At 46.1% G+C, this 26212-nt stretch overlaps 1 protein-coding gene and 1 long non-coding RNA gene across 3 annotated transcripts in view; both read left to right on the top strand.

Annotated features, from left to right (window-relative positions):
• Myo10 (myosin X) overlaps positions 1–26212 on the top strand; it is a 192192-nt gene that overhangs the window by 132656 nt on the left and 33324 nt on the right. Inside the window, exon 1 of one of the 2 annotated variants that reach the window (XM_048368042.1) lies at positions 23565–24628. The exons of the other annotated variant lie outside the window; for it this stretch is intronic. Within the exon in view, the coding sequence (XP_048223999.1) occupies positions 24626–24628 (3 nt within the window). The 5' untranslated portion in view covers positions 23565–24625. Of the gene's footprint in view, positions 1–23564; positions 24629–26212 lie in introns of those variants that run through there. 2 annotated transcript variants of the gene reach the window in all.
• On the top strand, positions 245–17323 carry LOC125367397. Its single transcript, XR_007214077.1, has 3 exons — positions 245–505; positions 15770–15772; positions 17312–17323. It is a non-coding gene; the product is annotated as an uncharacterized LOC125367397 (long non-coding RNA).

Raw genomic sequence — 26212 nt, 5'->3', positions numbered from 1 at the left:
TCTAAGACCCCAGGATATAAAATGCACCATTATGGGCTGGGAATGTGGCTTAGTGGTAGAGTGCTTGCCTAGCATGCAGAAGCCCTGGGTTCAATTCCTCAGCACCACATAAACAGAAAAAAGCCAGAAGTGGCACTGTGGCTTAAGAGGTAGAGTGCTAGACTTGAGCAAAGAGAAGCCAGGGACAATGCTCAGGCCCTGAGTCCCAAGCCCCAGGACTAGAAAAAAAAAAAAATTCTAAAATGCACCATTATTTGTCTCTCACTGCAGAAGCAAAAGCACCACTATTCCATTAGGGGTGTGATGCTTTCTTATTACTCCTCTTTGTGGCTTAGGGATGATTTATTTATCACAAATATACACCTGGCCACTCTGTCTTCAGGTGTTTCTGCAAATAAAATAACTAGTGTATTGCCTTTTTTTCTAAGCCAGTTTTGGGGCTCAAACTCAGGCCTGCGTGCTATCCCTGAGCTTCCTTTGCTCAAGGCCAGTGCTCTACCACTTGGTTCTACCACCCAGTCCAGCATTTTTGGCAGTTCATTGGAGATAAGAGTCTTATGGACTTTCCTGCCCAGGCTGGCTGGCTTCAAACCTTGATCCTCAGATTTCAGCTTCCTGAGTAGCCAGGATTATAGGCATATGAGCCACTGGTGACTGGTTTTTTGTTTGTTTGTTTGTTTGTTTTTTTCTGCATACGGTCACAACACCAAAGATAAATAAATGAAACTTTAGAGAAAATCAGAGCAATAGCAGAGTTCCTGCCTACATTACATTCCCTCAACCCCTCTACCATTTCCTTTTGGTAACACCTGATGTTAGTACAGTTACATTCGGGGAACATCATTATCAAAGTGTAGAGTTGGTGTTGGGGTTCCTTATTCTGTTCTACCAGTTCTCTAAGGTTTGACAAATGCATATTTTTCTCATGTACCAAAATACCAGATGTTTATGATTTGTTCATCGTGTGATGAACGTTTTCTCAAGTCATGTTTCATTTATTTCCAGGCCAAAGGTGAAGCATTGGGAATGAGGTTCCTATTGTAGCTTTTAGGAGGGACCAAATGAAGAACGAGGTGGGCAGAGCAGCAACCGAGAGGCAGGGGACTTCGTAAAATTTTCTAGATCATCTGCTCCTTTGAGCTGTAAGGAAGTCAATAGTCTTAGGAGATGTTCCATTTCCTTTGCTTGCGTACTGAGAAGTGCTTAAGCGTATTTGTAACTTTCAATCACTCTTCCCGTATTTTTCTCTGATTGCTTCCTGTGGTTAGCTCTGACCATCTCTTGCAACTAGAGTACCCATTGCTAAGAGTTCTTTTGGTATTTTTTTTAAAAAAAAACATTTGAAAAGGCAGCTTTACCTTTTGAGCAAATTTTAGTGAAGGCAGCACTGAAGCAACCATTCTTCTCCCCCAAACAAAACAATCCCAGCAAACCCCTCTGTGGGCCCTTCAGTCCTGTTTACCAAGTTGTCATAGCAACCATTCAGCAGCACTCTGTAAAGACCAGGATAAATAGCCATAAATGAAGCTCAGCTCAAGTGAAGAGGTTTGTGTTCTCAGGGTAGATTTTCCACAATTACCATTAAATTAGCTTGATTTTATCCTGAAACATTAAAAAAAAAAAACATAGAGTCTTTTAAAAATTAGGCATCTTTGGCCCTTTCATGTATTTGCATATTTGTTGGTTTGTGTTCAGGTGGTTTGCTGCTTTTGTCAGTCGTGTCTCAACAATTATTCTCAGGCCAGCTCCTCTGGGCTGGACTTCCTTTGAGTAGAATCAGGAATGAATTAAGCAAGCACAGCCCAAGTCACCACATAAAAGGCTGGGGAACACTAGCTAGCGGAAGAAAGCTTGGGGTTTATGTCTGTCAGTTTAGATGCTCCTGGTCCTGACTGCCAAAGATGCAGCCGTTTCCAGTGGAGAAAAGCTGAAGGGGAAAAAGAAAACCCAAGGTAGGGTGGTATTGTGGTGTTGTCCCCCCCACCCCCACCCGCCAAGCCTCCGCCTTTGTTTTGCTTAAAAGTTTCATGTACTTTGCCAGTGGTTGGTGTAGTGTAAAAATCTGCCGAGATCTCTAAGCACTGAAATGTAGTTTCTAAACACATTGAGTGAGTGCTGATTTTGTCTGCCCAAAGTCTGAATTTACTAATCCTTTGTAAAAACTGAAAGGCATAAGCTATTGATCAGATCAGGCTTTGATAATTAGTTCTAATTTTTTTTTTATGTCATCTGCCTTTTGTAAGAAAAGTCATTTTGAATAGGTTGAAGGGAAGAAATTCGTGGTGGTGGTTTTTGGTTTCTTTTGTTCAAATTTACTTGAAAGTATTTCTCTAACTAGTTTTTTTGTAGCTTTTCTTAGAGCCTTGTCGCTTTTCCTAACCTGTGCTTTGTAGATGATGTTTGAAAATGTTCTCATACAAGGGTCATGGTCTCTTTTTAGATTTTATTCATAAACCACTTTGTACATGTGGAAATGTGAAAAGTTCCAAGTGTTGGATGTTACAGTGTTTGGTACGGGAACACTCGGGTGAGAATTTTGCTGGAGAAACAGATGAGGCAAGTTTCCTTGGCTGTGTGGATTTTCTAATTCTCCAAGCAACAACCAAATCCCCAAGTGCCTAAAAAGCTGATCTTTGCCTGCTTGGGAGACTTTGCTTGGTTGGGTTGATGTCGATTCAGTTGCTAAATGGGCTGGAGGGGGGTGGTGGGAGGCGTGTTTGCAACTGTGAAGGCAGATTTTAGTAGAGAGAGAGAGAGAGAGAGAGAGAGAGAGAGAGAGAGAGAGAGAGAGAGAACTGTCTACTACTGGGCTAAACCTACTTTAGTTTAAATAAGATGTCCAGAAATGGGGGAAGATCTGATGGAATGGAATTGCTAGCCTGTGAGCAGAGCTCATCAGACCTCGCTAGCCTCTTAAGGGAAGGGTGGCTTGGAAGTCCCTTAGGGAAAAGTTCTGCTCCTTTGTGCCTGGCACCACTGAACTCCGCTCCTCACTTCCTGTCTCGTGTAAATACCAGCGCCCCTCGTTCACTCTCTGAGCAAGGCATGGAAGCTAGAAGAATACACACAGAAAGACGGCGGCCACTGGAGCACTGCCTCCCACGAGGAAGGTGCCAGCTGCCCCAGCGGGGCACACACGCCTCCAGCAGGGTAGCACAGCACTCCAGCCCCGGGGCTCTACTTTGGACTCATCCTGATGAACTTCCGGAATATCGTCCAATGGGAGGGGAAACCCACTGGGACATTCTGGCCACTCACAACCCTGGTCATCCCTCCAACACAGGCACCTTTTTTGTTGTTGTTGGTTCCCCAGGGTAAGAAGCTTGGACAGGAGCATATTCGTGGGTAAACACTCTTGCGCACCCCTGTGCCCACCTGCAAGGCACACTGTATGATTTCCTTAGTGACCTTGTTCAGGAATTCCCATTGCTCCTTTAGCACCCGGATCCCCAACAGCCAGTACCCCATGACTCTGGAGCAAGTACAGCTGGAGACCGGGAGGGAGGGAGGGAGAGGGGGGGAAGGAGGGAGGGAGGGAGGGGGGGAGGGAGGGAGGGAGGGAGGGAAGGAAGGACGAGAAGGATGGGGGAGGGGGAAGAATATATGGGGAGGGGGAGGAGGAAATACACTATAAAGAATAGAATAGAAATAAAGGTAAAAATACCACAGTGTAGTGGCTTCCCTTTCTATCTAGTCCCAAATGAAGGCAATTCTTACTGGTTATAAATAATTTGGAAAAACACATGAAAATAAATTTAACTGACAGTTGTACATATTAACTTAGTACACCGGAAACCCTTCGGTGCTTTTTCTCATAACTATAGAATTCTGTCAGGGGCTAAACTTTAAGGTCAAATGCTATGAATAGATTGTTTCCTTTATTTGTTATGATAAACAATGCTTCTACAGTGCCCATATGCACAAATACTATTTCCCTAAATTCGTGGAAGTCTGTTGTCTGAATCAGAGTGTGTGTGGTTATGGCATTGATGTATGCCTACTAGAGACTTTGCCTTCAGGAAAACCAACAACAGGATTTTTTACACTGTTGGTGAAGAGCTTTTAAGAAGGCCTTGGTGACTTATGCCTGTAATCTTAGCTACCCAGGAGTCTGGGACCTGTAAAACTGCAAAGTCTGAGAGACTCATCTCTAATTAACCAGCAGGAAAGCCAGACGTGGAGGCTTAAATCTGTGAGTGGAAAAAGTCAAAAGCCAAGGGAGTATGTGAGGTTCTGAGTTCAAGACGTGGGGACCAGTGTGTGCACCTGTGCCCACGCAGTAAGAATGTAACAAATGTTTTAGCAGAAAGATGAGTAAAACATACAAAAAAGAAAGTTGCAAAAGGGGAACTGCGAAAGCAAAAATAACCTGACATCCTTAGAGGTCTAATCAAAGAAACACAAGTTCAAACCACGACATACTTTGGCCATTGTGAGTACTTACCTGGCACGTTTGATTTTCTGTTGTTTACGTTCCTTGATTAATTTTTGAGACAAGCTCCCGTTCTGTAAGCCCAGGCTTGCCTTGACTCTGGTGTTGGCCATGCTGGCCTCAAACTAGTGATCCCCCGGCCTCCTCCTTGGGGAGTATGGGAGTGTACATCCAGAGTGTGCTGCTTTGTAATCACACGTGCCAGGGGCCGTGATGACTAGAGAGACTGCCAGTCACGTGCGCTTCCATTTCATTGTTGCAGCCGTTTCCCAGGATGGGATAGTCTCATCCTGTAGGGTTGTTTTGTTTCTCTCTCAGTAGTGGGGCTCGAACCTGGGCGCTGTCCCTAAACTTTTTCCACTCAAGGCTAGTGCTCTACTACTTTGAGCCACTGTGCCACTTCTGATTTTTCTGGTGGTTAATTGGAGATAAGAGTCCCTGCCTGGGCTGGCTTCAAACTGTGATCCTCACATCTCAGCCTGCTGAGTAGCTAGGATTCCAGGCGTGAGCCACCAGCACCTGTGGGATTTTACACACACACACACACACACACACACACACACATACTCACACACGTATGTATCAAGATTCTCTTCACTGTGCAGTACTTTCTGAAAGCAATCCAAGTCTGTGGGTGAAGGCACTCTTCTGGAAGCTACGTGTTGCAGTTTTTCTCTAGCCTTCCCCTTCTAAACTTCCCAGCACTGGGAGGCCGGGGGCCCCCCCGCTAACCACCCCTCCTTCCTGGCACCTCTGACCAGCCCAGCCTCCGCACCCCCGCGCCATGCTCCTGACTGGTTCCTCTCCGTGGAGGCCTGGCCTCGGGCTCTGGGCTCTGCAGAGCCTGCTCCCCTGCCAGTCCTGAGAGGACGCCCCTTGGCTTCTTCAGCTCTGGCTGGGTGAGTACCTGCCCTTCCCCGCTGGGAACTCTCCTCCAAGCTCTGGCCTCCTGGTCTTCATTCTGTCACCTCCTTTAGCTGTTTCTGCTCCCTGGCTCTGAATCGAGATGTGTCTGTAATTGTCAGGTCCTCTCCCTTCCTCTGAGGTGGTGATTCTTGCTTCCCCATGGCAGGTTTTACTGGGCTAAGGCAGGGCTTGTCAGCCTTGGTGCGCTCCTGACCTTTGGGGCTGACCTTTTCCTTGTTTTGGGGGGTGGGGGGGTGGGATCTGACCTATGCTAGCCACAGGCCTAGGGTCTTGTGCTAGCCCCTCCATGAAGTGTTACCAGACAAAATCCAGGGTCCGGGAAAATACTGGCTCGGGTGTCAGTGCCACTCGCTTCTTACATTGTCATTCTTTATATTGATTTGTCCTCAGGGAAGTGGCATCTACACACAAGTCAGAGTTTACTAGAATATTTGTCACTGCCTTTAACCTTGACTTTCACTCTATGTCTGGTGGGACTATTTTCCAGATGTATTGAGTCATTACATGGGACATATATTGTTTTCTTTCCTAATAAGTCTTGCTAGAAACTTGGAAACACAAGGGATTGGGGGGGGGCGGGGGACAAGGGCAAGGCTTTTACACCAGCTACCCTTGCAATACCATGCAGTGGCTCAGTGTTCCCTTTCCTCAGATGAATGTCTGCCCCAGTTTCAGCCCCATCTGAAAGCATAAAGCAGTTCATTAAAGCCTTGCCAGATGCTTCTTGTGTCAGAACTGTACTTCAAAAGAAACAGTGTTGAGCTTTGGAACTGGACAGTGACAGTGTGCCAGGCCCGCCGCTAAGAAATGGAAGCAAGGTGACCTCGTTGACGGTGCTGCAACACCTGTAGGATGATCCATTCACCAGGAAACACGCGTTTTAGGGTTTATTTCCTGAGTCCTTTTTTTTAAATTTCTCTTTTTATGTGCCAAAGTAGGGCTTGAACTCTGGTCCTTCATCTTTTTCACCCGGGCTCTATCACTTCAGCCACAGTTCGACCTCTGGATTTTATTTTTGTTTTAGGTGATTAAGAAACTTTCTTTCTGTCTCAGCTGGCTTATAACTGTCCTCCTCAGATCTCAGCTTCCTGAGTAGCTAGGATTACAGGTGTGAGCCACCTTCGCCTAGCTTCTACAGTCTTCAAGAAAGATCTCTTAGATGAACAAGAAAATACATGTGAATGTACATAATAACTTTTGAGATTTCAGCTCTCAAATGAATATTCAAAGGACCATGATTTGAACATGAAATCTTTTAGGTGTGTGTGGCTCTTCTAAGTCAACAGAAGTTTAAATAGAGTTCTTACAGTATGTAAGCAGAGGAGTTGGAAATTTTCCTGAGCCTCAAAGAAAATGTATGGGATTATTGAAGCAAAGTATAAAGCATCTCCGATACTGTGGTCATTGTGGTCTGGAGACTGAAAAAGCAAAGTCAGGCCTTTGTTCTTTGGCTGCTCACTCTGCAATTCTTGCCTGTGCTTCCCACTCCAGTGGGGCTTGGGCCAGTTTACATTGGAGCACACACAGGTGCTCAAGCCTTCTGAGGCTTCAGTCAGAGAGACACCTTGCAAATTAGGGAAATGAGATCCTCCTAAAGTGGAAGGACAGGTTGGACGTGGTGGTGACATCATTTCACTCGGGTGTCCAGGGTTCTAACACAGCCCATCAGAGCTGACAGCCAGGCAAGAATCAAAGGGAGACAAAGGATACAAAAGCCGCCGAGATTGTTGGAGCAGCTTTGTGGCAGGAGCGAGTGGCCCACTTTGGGCAGTCCCTCCTGCTATGTAGGGCAGGTGGGCAGCATTTCCTGGTTGACACAACCACAGCCTCCCACATTGTCCACCGGGTGAAAGCCTTTCCCTCTCATGCCCAATTAAAAAATGAACCACCACACAATTGCTACTTGTTCTCCATTACTCACCTGGCCTGCTATAGCAAATCCACTCTTCTTGTTACAGCATGTTGCGGTGAAGTGTTTAAATGATTGAGAAGGCGGTTTGGGAATATTTAAAGAGCCTTTAGCAGCTGGCCTAGGTGCACAGTCTTTGTGTGTGTGTGTGTGTGTGTGTGTGTGTGTGTGTGTGTGTGTGTGTGTGTGTGTGTGTGTGTGTTCTGATGATTTTGTAGCCTCATCCCTACAACTCAGATTGCTCTGAAGGCTTCTCGCTTTCCAGTCACGCAGGCCTGGGGTAGATGCAGGCCTGGGGTTAGAAGCAGGCAGGTCAGCAGGGTGCGTGTGAACTCTGTTGGAGGCTAGAGCAGAAGCAGTGGGAGAAAAGAACAAGGTGTGTCTCCGTTCTGTTTGGTGGTAGCTGACTGGCTCCGTATCTGGAAGGAAAGTGGGAGCACCACGGGAGAGTGTTTTCGAATCCCCCAGCATGCATACAAGGTGTCTTGTTAGCGGTTCTTATAGTCGTTCCCCGCCAGCTAGCCTTCACAGACCTGGCAGCTCCTGTGTTGTGTTCAGAGCTACCAGCCTAGCCATCCACAGCTGCCATCAGCCCAGAAGAATTTTGTTCCATCCTCCAGCGCTTGGTGTCAGAAGGCCTTCACAGTTCTCCAAGAACCAATTGATTTTGTTGTGGCATTTGCAATGAATCAAACGATCGAATCTGCCCTTTAGACGAAGTATAGTTACCTAGGTGACCACACAGGCTACTCTTTTGATGTTTCTAAGGTCACGTGATTGGATCCTGGTGGACAGAGTGAGGTCTACAGGAGGCTGTTGCCTGGCTTTCACCAACTATGTCATTTGTCACCTACGCACTCAGCTTGGGTGGATGATATGAAGATTCACACAATTTAGGGTGGGTATAGGGATTAATAACTATGAGCACGTCTACAAAGTGCCTCCATTCAGACTCAGAGCAGAGTCACACGGATGGTCCCAGTGTCCATTCATCATGATGGAAGGAAAGGTTACTGGCGTCTAAGAACTCTGATGCTAATTGTAAGGCAATCCAGCTCAAGAGGGGTTCTTTTTTCTTTCCCTTACAATTGGTGATTTGAATTTATTCACCATTGAATTCAGCAGCACATTTCCAATTTGAATTTACAAAGAACATACATCCATTGTGGACTAGACATTTGGAAGGACCAGTCCTGGGAAAGCTATTATGGAACTGCTAAAGATTCTTTAAATCTATGATGGGGATTGGCCAATGGTTACATCAAGTCAGTAGGGCTGTTCATGGAAGTGAGTGGAAGATCTGATCCAAGGACAGGTGAAGGAAGAATGTTATTTGTACAGTCTTCCTTTCCTGTGCACTTTAAAATAAACTCTTTTTCATTTTATTTCTCTATTTATTTTGTAGTAGTGAGGATCAAGCCCAGTGCCCTGTCCCTGGCAGACAAGGACTCTACCACTGAGCTACCTGCCCAAGCCTCCTTTAGTTTGAACATCTTGGTCAGTGCAGTCTTCAATTTAAAACTCTTTCTTAGAAAAGACTGTCAGTTGTGGATGAAGCCAGAGTGGCACCGCATGCGTTGAACACTTCTCTCAAGTTGGGCTCTGGAAGTGGACAGGGAGCCTTCCAGATTTAAGCAGCTTACACTGCACAACTCAAGGCAAGATGGGCTGAGTATGGATTCTTTGAGGCCATCCCTTCCGGACCCCTGAATGGAGTCCTGGGGATGCCCCAGGACATGAATAACCTGGCCTTTGAGTGGTGCCTGACCTTCTGTTCCCTAGCAACTCGCAGCTGTGCCTTGCAATCTTTTGTAGCATTTCTAATTTATACGTAACAGATAGTCACTGTGATTGCAGGCTGGCTAACTTCCCATTATAACTAGTAGACAACCATTTTAATACATGAATTAAGCCAGGGAAATTGCTCCTAGGACCTGAGCTCGTCAGTGTCCCTTGTCCCCACCCCCCCTCCCCCCGCCCCCAGACCTTCCTGCATTCTGGTAGCAGAATTCACCAAGGATTTGTGAGGGAATACTGCTAAGTTCAGCATTGCATAGAGCAGTTGTCAAGTAAAAGTCTCCCGATTTTCTTTTTCTTTTTAGTATGGCCTCATGAATATGTACAAGTCAGCTATATTCATAGTGAATAAGTTTCTTCTATAACATATATGTACATGTGTGTGTACATGCGCACACACACACACACACATATACACATACACGGCCTGGGTAGAGTCCCTGAGCTTTTGTACCACTTAAGCCACAGCTCCATTTCTCGTTTTTTGGTGATTAACTATAGGTAAGAGTGTCATATAGACTATCCTGCTCAGACTTGTTTTTGAACTGCAATCTTTAGATCTCAGCTACCCAAGTAGCTAGGATTACAGGCATGAGCCACTGGTGCCCAACTATGCTATATATTTTTATGCAGATGAAATCCCTTTACCCCAAGTGTCTTTACAAATGGAGTAAGCTCTGAAGATCCTTCCTGTCCTGACGTGAATCTGGCCACCCCATACTCTTCCATATATCGTATCGGATGCCTCTCTGTTTTGCGACTGCGTTTTTTTCTATGTTGCTGTCTTCATCCTTCCTTACAACAAGTTTAATTTCTCAGCCCTAGTTTTTACTTTCTGCTTCTTTTATCTTTGTCCCTGAGAGTCATTATTTTCCTCTGCATACCAACTTTTAAGACTTCCTTTTAAAACTAAGGATGATAAATGATCTTTATCTTGCTTTCACTGCTGGCAGCTTTACCTGTCCTTTGAAAGTTCAGATATCTCACCATCAGTGCCCACACATGTGTACTCTCGCGATTGCCACGGGTTGACATGTACACTCCCATGGTGGCCTGTTTCATAATGCTTTGCCTGCCTGTAGCATTCTAGAAACATTCACCGTGGCCAAACATTCCAGCTCTGTTTGACAATATTCCTGGCTTGGGACATCGAAAGTTGATTTTTTTTTTTTTTTTTTGCTTACAGGTCCACAGACCCCCTCATTTGAACTCCTGTCCTTTTCTAGCTCAGTGTCCTGATTACATGGTCATCACCTTGGGCCTTGACAAGTGACTCAGTGAGCCACGCCGCCATTTCAGCATTTTAATGACTGGTGTGAGCCTGCTTGCCAGCACACACAAAGAGACAGCTGCCCTCCTAATTTGTATTTCTCAGCATGATTTTTTTTTTCAGAGCAAGTCTGAATACAGGATCTGACCTGTTCACGATGGAGGACGAGGTGTAGGACAATGAAGGAGAGCAAGATGGAGGCTTTAGTTTCCCAAGATGAAAAGGTTTCGTTGGGTTCACTAGATAAGACAGCCAACAGATTATACTCACGACAGAAGGCCCAACCTTCTGTTGTTTTACCAGGGCTTTTGCTCTGGTGCAGAGCAAATCTTCTCTCTTCTTTCTGAAAGTCTCTGGCAGCACTTTGTTTTAGGGTTCCCTCGCCCCCCCCCCACCCCCTTTGGCACTGGAAAAGGAACAAAGGGTCTTAAGCATGCTAAGCAAGCCGCTCCCATTGAACTGCCCTGCGGCGTTTTGATTGGTGCTCTGGGTGAGGGGTTTTTACTCTTGTTTGGCTTGCTTGCTTTGCTGGCCACACCTCCAGTTCAGCTTTTTGCTAGTTATTTTACAGATGGAGTCTAGTGAAATATTCTGCCCAGGCAGACCTTCCAGATCTTAGCCTCCTGAGTAACTAGGATTATTGATGTGAGCCACTGGTGCCCATAAAGATCTGCTTTGTAAAACCTAAAATCACTAATTCTCTGACTTTCAATTGAGATGATGTGCTCACAACTGAAGATTTGCCTCTCCGTCCTGTCCTTTCCTTCTTCCTGGGTGAGAAGGAACTTGCTTGTTTTGTTACGCAGACCTCGCAGAATCTGGCTCAGTGTTTGTTCCGTGCGGGTACTGGGGGTTGAACTCAGAGCTTAGCTTTTTTACTCAAGGCTGACAACGCTACCACTTGAGCCATAGTTCTATTTCTGGCTTTTTGGTGGCTGATTGATGTTAAAAATCTCACAGACTTTCCTTCCAGGGCTAGCTTCGAACCACAATCCTCAGGTAGTTCCTGAGTCTGTAGGATCACAAGCATGAGCCACCAGCACCCGGTTCATAGGATAGCATTACCCCCTTCCTTAGCTGGTTTATTAGTCAGCCTTAAAATACTTTTTTTTTTCAACCAATGCTGGTGGATTACATCTATAATCCGAGCTCCCTGGGAGGCTGACACTGTTGGAATTGGGGTTCAAGGACAGTTTGGGCAGAAAAAAAAAAGTTAGAGAAACTCCTTCAAAACCAAGTGTTGGATGCAGTGCCCTGTTCCCATCCCCCCACCCCCCACCCCAGTCCCTGTCTCTCTGTGCCTTGTTCCCCTCCCCGCCCCCTCGCAGTACTGGTCTTTGAGCTCAGAGCCTTGTACTTGCTAAAAACATTACTCTCTTATTCTAGCAGAGCATGCGCATAAAGAGTGAGCGCCCAGAGCCCAGTGCCCAGCGTGGGCGCTGACAGATGTGCCGGCCGAGGACAGAGGGACGGCTCATGAGCTTGCCGGCCCTGGGAAGCTCGCCACGCTCCCCAGCCTCCCCTCCCCTCTCTGTTTGCGTTGTTGCCTCAGCTGGGCCTCAGCTCCCCCGCGGGCACTGGGAAATACTCAGATGGCTCCTCACTTCTCAGGAACCCAGGCCGAGCCTGCTGCCCGCTGTCCAGTGCAGCACGTGACCTGAGCACCTTCCCCATCCCCCACCCAGGTTCCTCCCGCCACCAAACCCTCTCTGCCTCTTGAGTGTTTTGTTTGCAAAACGCTTCTGTGCCAGGTCGTGTTCCAGGTCATGTTCCAGGCCGTCTAGGCATTTCACCACTTCGGAGAAGGCTAGCAGCTGGCCGTTCTCATCATTACCAGGGAACCAAGGTCCCTGCATTCAAATTCTAACCTCTCTGACCTGAACTTGAACTTGGTCCCTCTGGCTTTACATCACTTAGCTCACCCTTGCTCCAGACCTGAGAGATATGTGCAAGATTCACAGTACCAATCACTGTAATTTTAAACTATGCACCAGCCTTGCTGCCATCTCCGTGTGTGTGTGCGCGCGCGCGCGAGTGTACACGTGCCTGCGTGCATACATGTGTTTGTGTGTATGTGAGAGGGGGAGAGAGAGAGAGATCGTGTTTTGAACTCAGGCCATAGACACTGTCTCTGAGGTTTTTTGCTCAAGGCTGTCACTCTTCCACTTTGAGCCACAGTCCACTTCTGGTTTTCTGGTGTTGACTTTGGAGATAAGTCTCATGGAGTTTCCTGCGTGGGTTGGCTTTGAACTGTGATCCTTGGATCTCAGCCTTCTGAGTAACCAGGATTACAGGTATGAGCCACAAATTCCTGACTCTCCTTAGATCTTTGTATTGCCAGCTTAATTTCCATCCCCTGTGTAGTTTCTTCCTTCCTAGTATGCCCTTCCCTACAAGAGTTCTCGCTACCATCAAACTATAGAAGAATGTCAGTCTCCCACTGGGCAGACTACAGCCCTTCAGGTGTGTAACAGAATAACTTGGCTGACGTGTGCAGTTAGTAGGTGTTAGTAGATGTAAGTAGCACATTTAATAACTAAGAAGCATTTGTTGAGAGACTCCACAGTATCAGAGCTTTGTATCAGTGCATCTATAATTCTCTTGGTCTGTCCTCATGTTTGCAAAATGGTTGCCAAAACTGAACTATCACATCTCAAAAGCTCATCCTCATTCGACTGTACATATTTATAAAACTTGGAGATATGTTCTTGCTAAATAGCTAAGGCTGCCTTCAGGCTTGAAATCCCTAAGTGCTGGGATTCAGTCTCTTGCTTTAGCTTTCCAGGTGCTGGGATTCGAGGCATACACCACCATACCTGAATAACTTTTTCCAGTATTTCTTATCCTAGTGGGCTGCAGCCTCAAGTAAAGCAAAGACCTTGTCCTCTCAGCATACGTAGTCCTGGAAAGAAAAGCCAACAGACTCCTTCCAGGCTTTCTTTTGAAAGGAAGCAAACTTTTAGAATGCCCCTACATGTTTGCTCACGTCTAGGCCTGGCTTCTCTGCCTGTTTCCAGGGATAGGGCTGGCTGGCACGGCTGGGCCTCTCTCCACAGAAAGCTGGGAAATGAATATCTGGCTAAGGTGAGTGGATTTGTGTGGTTGGCATAGAATGATCTCTTTGCTAGGACAACAGGCCTGCATACACAGGGAGCGCAGGGTAGGGGTGGGGGTCCTCTTAGCAGAAATGGCCTGATTGGCCCTCTTGGAAGTCAGCGTGTGGATGGGGAGTAAAGAAGGTGAGGTGGAGTGACAGAAATGTTTGCAATATATCTTGTGTACAAACTACAGAACTTATAGAAGTTGTGGGGACAGCAGATTTTGTGACTGGACATTGTATATTTGTCAGTTTCCCGGAAAGATCTAAGTAAATTCATGCTCCTTTTCTTTGAGGCTGCATGATGCTAAACAGAAAGGGAAGTCTACACCTTCTGTAAAGTTATGGAATAATGTCACGAGGACAGATCTGTACACGCAGGTGGGAAGAAATCTTCCCTTCACCCCCAGTCATGGGTCTTGAACTCTGAGCCTGGGAGCTGTCCTGAACTCTTCGGTTCAAGGCTAGCACTCTGAGTCACAGTGCCACTTCCGGTTTTCTGGTGGTTAATTGGCGATAAGACTCTCAAAGGACTTTTCTACCTGGGCTAGCTTCGAACTGACATCTTGCCCAACCAACGCCTAGCTAGGACAGTTTCTAGCACAGCTTTAAGTTTTGCATTGCCAGCGTGTCCATGGATTAATAGGTTTGTGAAACACAATAAAAATGAGGTGCTATGCCTGTTCCTAATTGCTTGTTGTCCCCTGGATGTGTGGCCCCAGCACAAACACCTTGTGGAGTTTTAAATACAGGCCCCAGAGCTCACCTGGCCCAGGACTCCACTTCTCCATGTTTCCATGGGCACAGCCAGGGCAGAATCCTGCCCACTGGATTCCATGGAGTTCTCTGGGCTTCCCATTGAGATGATGAAAATTCCTGGTCTGGTGCAATCCATTCATAAATATTAGCGTCATTATTTACTGTTGCCTTCAATTCAGGAAGGAAAGAGCAGCTTTCAGTATTGAAGCTTAACATCTGCACTGAAGCTCAGCTTACTTTGGAGGGAGGTGGTTTGAACTCAGGGCCTTATGCCTGCTAGGTATAAACTCCACCTCTTGGGTCACACATAATTCCCTTCTTTGAATAGTGTCTCACCTTTATGCCTAGACCAGCCTAGACTGGAATTCAGTCCTGGGAATGTTGCGTCCACAGCCGGGTGTGGTCTGCACTCAGTGTTGGGAGCTGGAGAGCCAGGATCCCGGCACGCTGTCCCCCACACGCGCGCGGCCCTGGAGAAAGGAGAAGGCTGAGTAGGTGCGGGCTGTTGCCGGCTTCCTGCCAGAGAGGACTGGGAATGGAGAGAAGGCAGGAGGATGGCGGGCCTGCATTATTACACCTCAGCAAAGCATTTCACCATATGCTCAGGACGTGCGATTTTCAGGCTATTTGTGGGGTTTGGAAACAAACACGTAGCCAGGGCACAATGGTAGCAAGGATTCAAGCAGGTCAATATCCACGCACAATGGAAGGAAAAGGGCTTGTTCAGAACTAAAGGGGGGCTGTAAGGCACTGACTTGCCATTTGGGGGAGCAGAAGGATCAGGGTATGTGTACCCCTCATTTTGGCTTCTTCAGACTCTCCTTTCATTCATGCCTCCTATGGGGCTCCCATACTGCCTTGGGCCCAGGGGTGCTGGGTTCAGTGGTTTTGCTGACCAGTGTGGCTCAAGTGGCCTGGCTCTTGCCTGGCAGGTGCAAGACCCAAGTCAATTCCCAGGACCCAGATCAACACAAAAACAATGTGATGTCTAGGAATCTCTTGGGAACAAAGTATAGATTACTAAAATTAACATATATTGTTTGAGATTTGTTTCCTACCTGGAAAAGTGTTTTACATACTTCATCTGGAGTTAATGGAAATTCCACATCTCTAGTTGTTGAAAGAACTCCTTAGGTTTGTGAGCACTATTCACGAAGTCTCTTCTGTTTCTTATTTTTCCCCCCTTTGAGTAATGAATGTTGATCAGAAGTGATATGTTATAGTCTCTAAATATGTTAAGCCTGGTGTTAAACTTTTTAGGAAATTCATATATAGAACTCATGCTCCAGGGATCAAAAAATGCAGATAGATTTCTGATTTTGCCAGGTGCCAGTGTCTCGTGTCTTTAATCCTAGTTACTAAGAAGGTTGAGATCTAGAGACACATGCTACAAGGCCATCCCCAGGCAGGAAAGTACAGTGGTTTCCATCTCCAAAACTAACCAGCAAAAAAAGCAAGGTTGGAGGTTTGACTCAAGTGGTAGAGAGCCTGCCTTGCAAGTGAGGAAGCCATGAGTTCAAAGTGTAGATTTGTAATTTTGAGCCTTGTTCTTTAATTCTCCAAGTCTTTATGGCATAGAGGGTCTATTTCCCTAGAGCGCCACTGTTCACAAGGACTGTTATGAGCTGGATCAATCATTTAGGCACTGATGGCTCATACCTACAATCCTAGCTAATCAGGAGGCTGAGGCCTGAGAATTGCTGTTCAAAGTCAGGCCAGCCAGACAAATCTGAGATTTTTATCTCCAGATAACCAGCAAAAAGCTGGTACTAGAGGTGTGTGGCTCAAGTGGTAGAGTGCCAGCCTTGAGTGAAAAGAAAACAAGCTGTAATGTGAAGCCCCCAGAGTTAAAGCCCCCAAACTAGTGAACGCACATGCATGCGCGTGCGTGCACGTATACACACGCGCACACACACACACACACACACACATCCCAAGTCCAATAGTTATACTTGAAAGGGGGTTTAAATACTTTATATGGCTCATGATGTGTCCTGAGTACCGGCTTTTCCACTGAGCTACATCCCTACAGCGACTTTTGTTCTTTGACCCCAGAGATGAGCATATTTTTCTCTGATGACAAGATGATAAATATTTAAGGCTTTGCCCATGCATCGTGGAAGCAACTGTACCCCGTGCGTGGCTACGATCCAACCAAAGTTTATTTACAAAAACACTTGGCAAGCTGGATGTGGCTCCCAGACCGTCCTTGGCCAACTCCTCACTCTCAATTCAATGCATCATCTCCTTTGGGTTTTAACCCTCAGAAGTTGGCTTCTATTTTTGGTCTGTCATGAAGATAGCTATTGTGATGTGTTTCATTGAGGAATATTCAGGAAATACGCACCAGGAAATAAACCCCATTGTTAACTAGTGAATACTTTGGAGCTGCAGGAACTACCCCCACTCCTGACCAGGCACCTTTCAGGAAAAGCCGTGTAGTCGGGGCGATGATGGTAGTGCACATATCGTAGACCTGCTAAATCAACAGCTAGTACAGTGCCTGGCTAGCTAAACAGTACATGTCATGTTAGCGGTTATTATCACTGCTATAGCTAATGCTGGTAGTATACTGCTTGTACACTTACTACTGGGAATATAGGGATATTGGTGCCACCAGGGCCACTAAAGTGCACAAGTGTAGTCTGACTCATACCTGAACAGAGCAGGTCACCTTGGTGACCGTGTATAGTCATGGCGGACACTCACCTGGTGTTACTGTACTTAAATTTGTCTACTGAGCTCCAATGAAGCTTTGGCAGAAAAGAATCTGTAGGATACTAATGTTAGAAAGACTGAGCGACCTGGTGCTGGTGGCTGATGTTTATAATCCTGGCTACTCAGGAGGCTGAGCCTGAGGGCTCTTTGTTCAGCGCTAGCCTAGGCAGCTAAGGCTGTGAGACTTCACCTCCAATTAACTAGCAAAAAGCTATGTTGGAGGCTTGACTCAAATGGTAAAGCATGTAAGAAAAATACCCGGGCTTCAACTACTTATCTCTCTCCTGAGCTTCTCTTTTATATTTGCCTTTTGTTAGTGGTGGTGATTGTGGGGCTTGAATTCAGAACCTGAGTGCTCTCCCTGAGCTTTTTTGAACAAGGCTAGTGCTCTACCGCTTGGAGCCACAGCTCCACTTCCTTTTTGCTGATGGCTAATTGGAGATGAGTCTCATGGACTTACCTGCTCGGGATGGCTTTGAACCATGATCCTCAGATCTCAGCCTCCTGAGTAGCTAGGACTACAGGCATGAGCCACCAATGCCCAGCTTATGTTTGCCTTTTTCAAAGTGTCCTGTGATTGGGATCAAATTGTATACCATCATTTCAGACCAACCTTGGAGGTTCCTCGTGGTCTTTTTTGTGACTTGATAGCTGTCTTCTTTAAAAATCTGTGAATAATATTCCATTGTATGTACGTACCATGGTGGCTTTTGTCTGTTTTCCTATTAAAGACATCTTGATTGGTTCTGTTTGGGTACAAACAGCCGGTACAAATGTCTATCAGGATGTAGGGTTGTCAGCTCACGTGGACGAGGTCCCAGAGGTATACTGTGTTAAGGCAGTTGAGCTTTGTAAGAAATCACCTTCCTCTGTGACTGCCCCATTCCACCTTCCTGCCATCTGTGAACGGAAGTTTCTGTTCACATCCTAATCAGCTCTCATTATTGACATTCTCAGTCAGTTTAATGGATATGTAGTGGTATTTCTTCATTGTTTTTATTTGTAACTCACAAGTGATACTGAACACGTTTTAGTATGTGTAATAGCTGCCTATATATATTTAGTGAAAGTCTATTCAGATCTTCCCATTTTCTAGATTGGTTGCTTGCTTTTATATTAAGTATTCTGTATGGGTATGTATGCGTGTGCATGTATGTATGTATATATGTATGTTTGTATGTATGTGTGTGGGACTATGAGCCTCCATTTTTCTCTGTAGCTGGTATGACAGAGCCATACCACCACCCCAGTGTTTTATTGGTTGAGATAGAGGTCTTGTTTCTTGGACTGGCCTCAAACTTTAGTAGTCTAGATAAACCCCTCTCCAACAGTTAAGATTGCAGGTGTGGGCTGGGGATATGGCCTAGTGGCAAGAGTGCTTGCCTCGTATACATGAAGCCCTGGGTTCAATTCCCCAGCACCACATATACAGAAAATGGCCAGAAGTGGCACTGTGGCTCAAGTGGTAGAGTGCTAGCCTTGAGCAAAAAGAAGCCAGGGACAGTGCTCAGGCCCTGAGTTCAAGCCCAGGACTGGCCAAAAAAAAAAAAGATTGCAGGTGTAAGCCAGTGGCACTTGGCTCTTGTATAATTTGATATGGTTTTCAAATATTTTCCAATCTTCTACTTGTTTGTTCATCATCTTAGCAGTGTTTTAGAGAGAGCGATTTTATATGATCAGATTTACTGTTTTTGTTTTGCCAATTGGGGCTTTAACTCAGGGCCTGAGCACTGTCCCTGACTCAGAGCTAGCACTCTGCCACTTGAGCCACAGCGCTCCCTCTGGCCTTTTCTATATATATGTGGTGCTGAGGAATCCAACCTAGGGCTTTATAAAGTACACTGTTGGGAAAAAGAATGGAAAAGGAATAGGCCAGACTGGGCCTATCAACAGGCGAGGACTGTTTATTGAGGAACAGCAGAGGGACACAGACCTTCCTGCGGGATTGGAGGTTGTGCGAGGGGGTGAATTTGGGACCAGGTTTATATGGGGTCTGAGCGAGGAGGCAGGTCTAGGAAGTTAGGGCTTTTCCATTTGGCCCACAATGGGTTGTTTACAGCTGGACCTAGGTGAGATGTCCTGCCTGCATATCAAAGCAGGTTCACACATTGAGGTTCCTGCCTGGTGTCTGTATGGGCCTGAGGCAGTAGGGTGGGGTCAATCCTTCCTATAGGAGGCCAGCACTCTACCACTAGGCCATATTCCCAGCCCCTAGAGATAAAGATTTTAATAGAATTCAACCTACTAGTTTTTCCTTCCATGGGCCATGCTTTTGGAATTGTATGAAAGGCAGCACCATTCTCAAGATTGCTTAAGTTATCTTCTGTTTTCTTCTAGGTCCCCCCCCCCCGCCTTTTTTTTTCTTCTTCTTCTTCTTCTTTTGCTAGGCTTGGGGCTTGAACTCTAGGCCTGGGTGCTGTCTCTGAGCTCCTTTTGCTCAAGGCTAGCACTCTACCACGACCCATAGCACCACTTCTGGCTTTTTCTGTGATTAATTGGAGATCAGAGGCTCACGGACTTTCCTGCCAGGGCTGGCTTTTGAACCATGATCCTCAGACCTTAGCCTCTTCAGTAGCTAGGATTACAGTCCTGAGCCACCAGCGCCCAGCTTCGTCTGCCACGGCTTTGTGTTTTATGTTAAGTCTATGATCCATTTGGAGTTAAACTTTATCCAAAGTATGTTTGCATCTAGAATTGTTTTTCATATTGATACCCAGGCTATCCAGCACTATTTATTATAAAACCCATCCTTTGTTCAAAGAAATTTTTTAAATCTCACTTGATTATAGTTGTGCAGACTAATACGTTTCTAAAACTGCAAAGAACCTTTCATTTCTTCTTCTGTTTTTTTTGGGGGGGATGGGGGTTGGTGGTTGGGGGGGCTTGAACTTGGGCCCCAGTCTTTGTTCTTGACCTTTTTTTTTTTTTGCTCATGGTTAGTGCTCTCTACCACTTGAGCCACAGCTCCACTTCCAGCTTTTCTTTTTCCTTTTTGATAGTTTCATGGAGATAAGAGTCTCACAGACTTTCTTGCCCAGTCCGGCTTCAAACCCAAACCACAGTCCTCAGATCTCAGCGTCCTGGGTAGCTAGGATTTCAGGCATGAGGCACCAGCGAACATTTTCAGCCCTTGCAGTGGGGTTTGTGGTGCCCTGGCTCAGGTGCTAACTGTGCTCCGGCCCAGGAAGGGTGTGGCTCCTGGCTGTCCTCTGTGAGAAATTTCCATACTCTGTAATCTGACCTCTGGGGCTCACTAGCTACTCTACTTTTGCTAGTCACGTAAGCTCTTGGCTTCTCGCTCTGTTCTGTTCTCACCTGACATGGTCCTGGGACCGAAGGGCTGTGGGGGAGGGGTGTACCTTTTCTGTAGGGACCAGTCTTTCCTGCCTCCTTTTTTTTTTAAATGTGGAGATTAAACCAGTGGCAACAATTTGTGTAAAAAAACAGCCCAGGAGTGAAAGGACTGAAGTAAGTACAAAGAACCTTTGTGGACTATTTAATTGGCTTTTGTTTTGCTGCTTGGTCAAGGTCAAGAAATTATATTTCTACCTTAGTAACCCACGCTTTTGAGCCCTGATCAAAACATGATAAACTTCTTATTTGATAATATTTGCTCATTCACTGCTCCTGACTTTTTGATGTAGCAAAGAAAGACTGAAAGCTGGCAGGAGAGTGGGAAAATGTCTCAGTCTGTGTGGGATAGGAGTAGCATTTATTAGTGTAACGTTTGTTACTACATCCTTAAATGTGAAGAGGGATTATGAAAATGTGAAGCTTGTCTGTGTTTTAAAGTTAAATAGACTTAGAGATAGAGATAGATCCCATGTTGGTAAATGAAATACAAGTATATCTAGTATTTTTAAATGTTCTCTGTATAGGTATTCTGTGATTTTTTTTTAATATCTAAATAGAGACTCATGCAGTGGTTCTTTTGTGATTTTGAATCTGTCTAAGGTTTTCGGGTTCAATAATTATTCCTCTGTACTGATACTGGTAAACATACTATGTAGAAAATCCGTTTTTTTTACACATATTTCTAGGGCTTTTAGAGAGTCATGGATGAGCTGTTTGTTAGGAGAAGGATTCCTGACATGTTTGCTAAGTAATCAACATGTTAGGGATTTCATGGGATGCTCGATAGCAATCTTTATAATATGGTCAGTTTGCAGACCTAGTGTACATGCAAATAAAATGGAAAATGTTTCCCATAAAATGGGTCAGGATTTATTTAGAAATAGAATGAGAAAGCGGAAAACTGCTCATTTTAGGATATTGTGCTATTCACCTGGAAAATTAGTACTGGTGTTGGAGAGCAAAACTTTGGAAGACAGAAGGTTAAAGACAACTGTTGATGTAAGGCTGGGCTCCTCTGTCTCCCGGGCCCCCTCCAGGCCATCTGTGGAGGGCGCCCCCCCCCCACCATCAGGGGTCCTAGGGCTAGCTAAGCTGCTGTCTTGCATACTAAGCTGGTTGGATCCCAGGCGCCTGCATCTGTCAGGTCACTTCAGGGCAGAGTAAGGCTGGATGTGCTCTAGTCCATCCCCTCATTCTATGCAGTGCTGTAATAAATACCTCCAACGGATTAAAATAGGTAGCGTCCGCTTGGGCATCATGTCCGAGATACGGACATCTACTTTCTAGACACACAATGCACTGTTTCCAGGAAAAGGAGGCAGAGATGCATTTTGGAATCCAGCCTGTTAGAAGCACTCTTGACAGCCTGTCAGCTGGTATTTCGGGCAGCGCAGTCATTATTAGATATGTTCTCACAGACGAGAGCTTTCTGTGGGATGCGGCGTGACAGGCTCCAGGGTTACCGCTCTGGCCACTGAGAACCCCACCCGCCGGGCACCTGATCTTCCCATGTGTCTGGGGGTATGGGGCAGTTTGGCTGGGAGGGGGGCACTTGGGGCTTTGTCAATTGTCCAAAGTTGGGGTGAAAAGTAAGGATAGTGTTGGGTTTTCCCGGGGTTGACAGAGCTAATGGAGTTGGATTTGCTTGGAGTTATTTTGAATTTGCCTAACGTTTTCTGGTTTAGTAAGTATTCCTCTGTAGTGATGCACACTGTGTGGCGAATCACTTTCGTATTCACTTTGCCGGGGCTTTTACAAAAGCTATGGATGGGTTGTTTGTTTGGGTGAGTCCTTGACAAGTTGCCCAGGTTGGCGCCTAGCTCCTGGCTCAGTCTCCCTGTGCTGGGCTGGAATTGGGTTTTTTTTTAAATCGTTTGTGTTGGAGCAGGTCAGCACCTGACAGATGGGTCCCTAAGCCCCCCCCCCCCCCCCACACACACACACACCTCTCAGTGCCAAACCCTCGGCCAATGGATCCATCTTCTTTCCTCGTCTGTTAGAGAGCTTTCTGCTGGCAGCCCACCTGGCTTCTATGACATGAGTAGGAAAACAGGTTCCATATGAACACAGTCGACTCGTGTACTGTACTAGTAGTTTTCAGGAATGCAAGATTCTTTGAGGCTTATTTTCCTCATCCATTTTTGTTGTTGTTGTTTGTTCATGAGGATGGAGCTGTTATAAGCACACACTGAGCTATACCTCATTCTCATGGCTCCTTTGAACAACCTCTCTTTCTCTCTGCTTCTGGCTTTTTGTGGTTAATTGGAGATAAGTGTCTCATGGACTTTCCTGCCCAGGCTAGCTTTGAACTGATCCTCAGATCTCAGCCTCCTAAATAGCTAGTTTTACAGGGGTAAGCCACTAGCACCCAGCTGCTTTCCCGTGCCTATGCTCACGCGCGCGCACGTGTGTGTGTGTGTGTGTGTGTGTGTTACTGATGCATGAAATCAGTGCCTTACACTTGCCCAACTGATATTCTACCACTTGAGCCATGCCTTTAACTGCTCTTTGCTGGTTATTTCAGAGATAGAATTTCCTAGCCTTACCTGCCTGGGCTGGCCTAGTACTACTACTGTCCCTCCAATCTGGCTAGGGTTCTAGGTCTGAGTCACTGCTGTCCCGCTGTTTCCATTGTTAAATGGCCGTACCAGTCTCTCACCAGTCCCCTGTGGCTCTGGCCTTCCTTCATCCTTTTCCATGTAGTACCTCAAGGATCCAGCCCGGTTATAATATGTTCTTTTTAGAAGAAACACTTTTGAAATGTCTTCCAAGATATATAGTCTCGAAAGTTTTCGTATTATCTGTGATTATTTCCCTGTTTTAGTCTAATCTTACCTTTGTCCTCCTTGGAGCTATCTCTTTCCTCACCACCCCTAGCAATGGCATCCGCTCCCTCATGACCCGTCACACACTTCGCCCCGATCTTATGCCCATCGCTGTCCACACTTCCATGTTCACACGCACTGAGAGTAGAGCAGGCAGGGTTAGGGGTGTGGGGTCCTTTGAAGGAGACTGTCACACCTGCTTTTCTGTGGCTTCCTTTTCTCAGTAAGACCAACTGCTGATACTTCCTGATGTGGTTTGAAAAGGTGGCAGACTAGACTCTGCTGCTGTCCCTCTGGTAGCTGCTGGCCTTGCTTCTCGGATGGATTATCCCTGTCCACGAGTGGGTCCTCAGGAGTGGGTCCTCACACCGCAGCTAGGGCCGCGTCCACACCTAGTGGCTCTTCTGCAGCACAAGGACCATCCAGCTTGAGCCTGTGAACTCAGCCCAGGCCCTTCTGTCTCCCCACCTCTCACTGTCTCTCCCAGACTAAAGACTCCCACAACAGGCCCTTTCTCCACCTCCTAGCTTTTCTTCCTGCTTTTCTGTTGGCTGTACCCCTTCCCCACCAGTACCATGAGAACCCAAGCTGTGTTGTGAATCCAGGCACTGCCCACCCCTTCGCAGTATTTTCCGCCATATGTTCCCAAGGAACTTAGCATCTTTAACATGGTACATTGTTAGACGTCCTCATTCTAAAAGTGGGAGCGTTGGGCATAGATGGCATCCTCCTTCACTTCAGGGTCTTTGGAAACAAAATGCAGAGCACACCCCCCACCCCACGTGTCTTCCGCAAGCATGAATCACCAAAGCTTGAACATAGTAGGTGTCTAATAACTATTCACTGGACTGGTCCAGCTGGGACTCCTGGGACTAATTGCCTGGAGTTAGAGCTATTCCTTCCAAAATGGAACCTATTTGTTCTGCCAGAACATAGCTGTTAGTACCCCGCAGACCTCCTTTGTTGGGGTGAACTCCAGCTCCGCAAACCTAGTTGCCAGTCAAGTTCTGAGTGCGCTGGGGAAGTTTTGAAAGGCAAAATGCCTTTAAGTTGCTCCTCAGCCAGCCTCCAGCTGTGACAGCTTTGAAAGTTAAATGCACTGGGACAGGAAGTTGCGAGGGGAAAAGAGAACTACCAATGGAAAGCCCGGATCGCCCCCCTCGTGACCACCCAATGGGTTGCCAAGGGCGACTCTAGGCCTATAGACCCCCCCCCCTTCTGTTACATTACCGAGATGGGGCTGCTAGACAATGGGAGTCCGAGTTTGGAAATAGCCCTTCCCTGCAGCGACCTTCCCTCCCTCTGCTGCTAGCCTAGCTGTATCGAATCCTACAACCACACCACCCTAATTAGCCCAAGAGTGCAAGGGGTTACCATGGCGACAGGACACTTTTTAAAGCCCAGGAATGGTGTTCATTATTGTTCCCAGTCTTTAGTGAGCTGTGGGGGAAAGGTCAGTGTGGCCGCAGCTTTCCATATGAAGTTTGGCCGCGGAGCCTAGGACGTTCCGTGGAATGAGGCTCAGGGCGAGCGCACCATGGTGAGTGGACGGGACTTTGGGGAGGGGCCGGTCCTCTGACTGTCACAACTTCCAGAATGTTTTAATAACTGCAGGGTCAGACTGAGGGACTGTATGGAGACTGTTCATTGGATGAAGGGGAGAACTGACGAAGCAGAATATGGGGTCAGGAACAGCGAAGGTGGGGGAGCTGTTTTGAACAATGAGTGCGTCGGGTCTCTCCTGGTCTTGGGGTACGGTAGTGGGTTGCCGCCGAGTGTGTGCGCTGTACCTTGCTCCAGTTCGATTCCATCTCCAAATGATCACGGAAACATGGGAGCCAAGCGCTCCCAGACAGTTCCTCATTGGTGAAAGCCGAGATTCTGCCGGGGGAGTTTGAGTGTTGATCACGTAACGCTTTTCTTACTTTTCAAAGGTGAGTTTAAATAGCTCAGGTATCAGACTCTGGGCTCCAGTCTGCTGGCTACCCGCCCTTGGAGTGAGCACTGTACAGTGTTGTCCTGAGCAGTTTTGGACTCGGGGAGCTGTTGGATGGCTAGAGATGGGGAGGGGAGCACTCTTCCTTCCGGGGCTATTCTGGACATTTGCAAGGCATTTTTTTTAAAAAGAACTTCATTTACTTATTTGTGAGTTTGGAAAAACACTTTAAGCCTAATTTTGTGTTTAAGACTGCAATTTTTTTTTTAAGGATCACTGATTAAGCCGCTTTGGGTTTCTGTACTTTTAAACAGTTACAGCTTATGGGTCAATTTTTTTTTCGGTCTTTTTATTCAGGATTATGTAGAATAACAAAAGACAAGCTAATTAAAGGGGATGAGTGTGTTTGGATTACAAAACCAATCACCAGCCAAAGAGCTTGTGAGTGGGAAATGACCCACTTTTTTTTTTTTTACTTTACCCCAGTAAACTGTTGTCCTAGCCAGAATGCCAGCTCATTTGCCAACTAAGCAGATAGTGACCCCAATTTTGAAGCTAAGATCTGGTTCGAACTTCTTTCTTTAATCCTTATATCCTTAAGCTCCTTGGCGTTTGGAATTCTTAGCCAGCAGAGCATTTGACTGAAAATTGAACGAATTTCAATTCTTTTTTGTCTCTTTTATCTAGTGATTACTAGTTTTGTCCCTTTTTCCGTGTGTGTGTGTGTGTGTGTGTGTGTGTGTGTGTGTGTGTGTGTGTGTGTTTTGCTGGATATTGTATTCTTTAGAGGGAAAAAGTACCTTTAGTGACTTAAATTTGATGTGCCAAAAGCAAAGCGGTATTTGTCTGACAACACTTTAGATTCTTTTTGAGAAGGATGAATTTTAAAGTGGTAGTTCATTTGTATTTGTAAAACAGGCAACTTCTGACTTTGATTTTTTTTATATTAAGCAAAATACAATATGCAACTTTTGACTTGAAAGACATGACAATGGCATTGTAGTTATATTAAAATATGACATAACCAAAATGTTGCAAATGAGAGGAATTGGGGCTTTCTTCCAAAAGTATATGGGTGGGAAAAATAATGTGCTCACAGATGATCTCACCTTGGGGAATGGGTGTTAAAGCAAGGTGACAGACCCAGGGGAGCTCATTTTCTAGCATTCATCTTGGTGTAGGTTCAGC

The sequence above is a fragment of the Perognathus longimembris genome, chromosome 19 (assembly GCF_023159225.1).
Source record: "Perognathus longimembris pacificus isolate PPM17 chromosome 19, ASM2315922v1, whole genome shotgun sequence".
NCBI classification, from domain to species: Eukaryota; Metazoa; Chordata; class Mammalia; order Rodentia; family Heteromyidae; genus Perognathus; species Perognathus longimembris.
The sequence above is the reverse complement of the archived record's forward strand: the minus strand, read 5'-3'. Positions and strand labels throughout refer to the sequence as shown.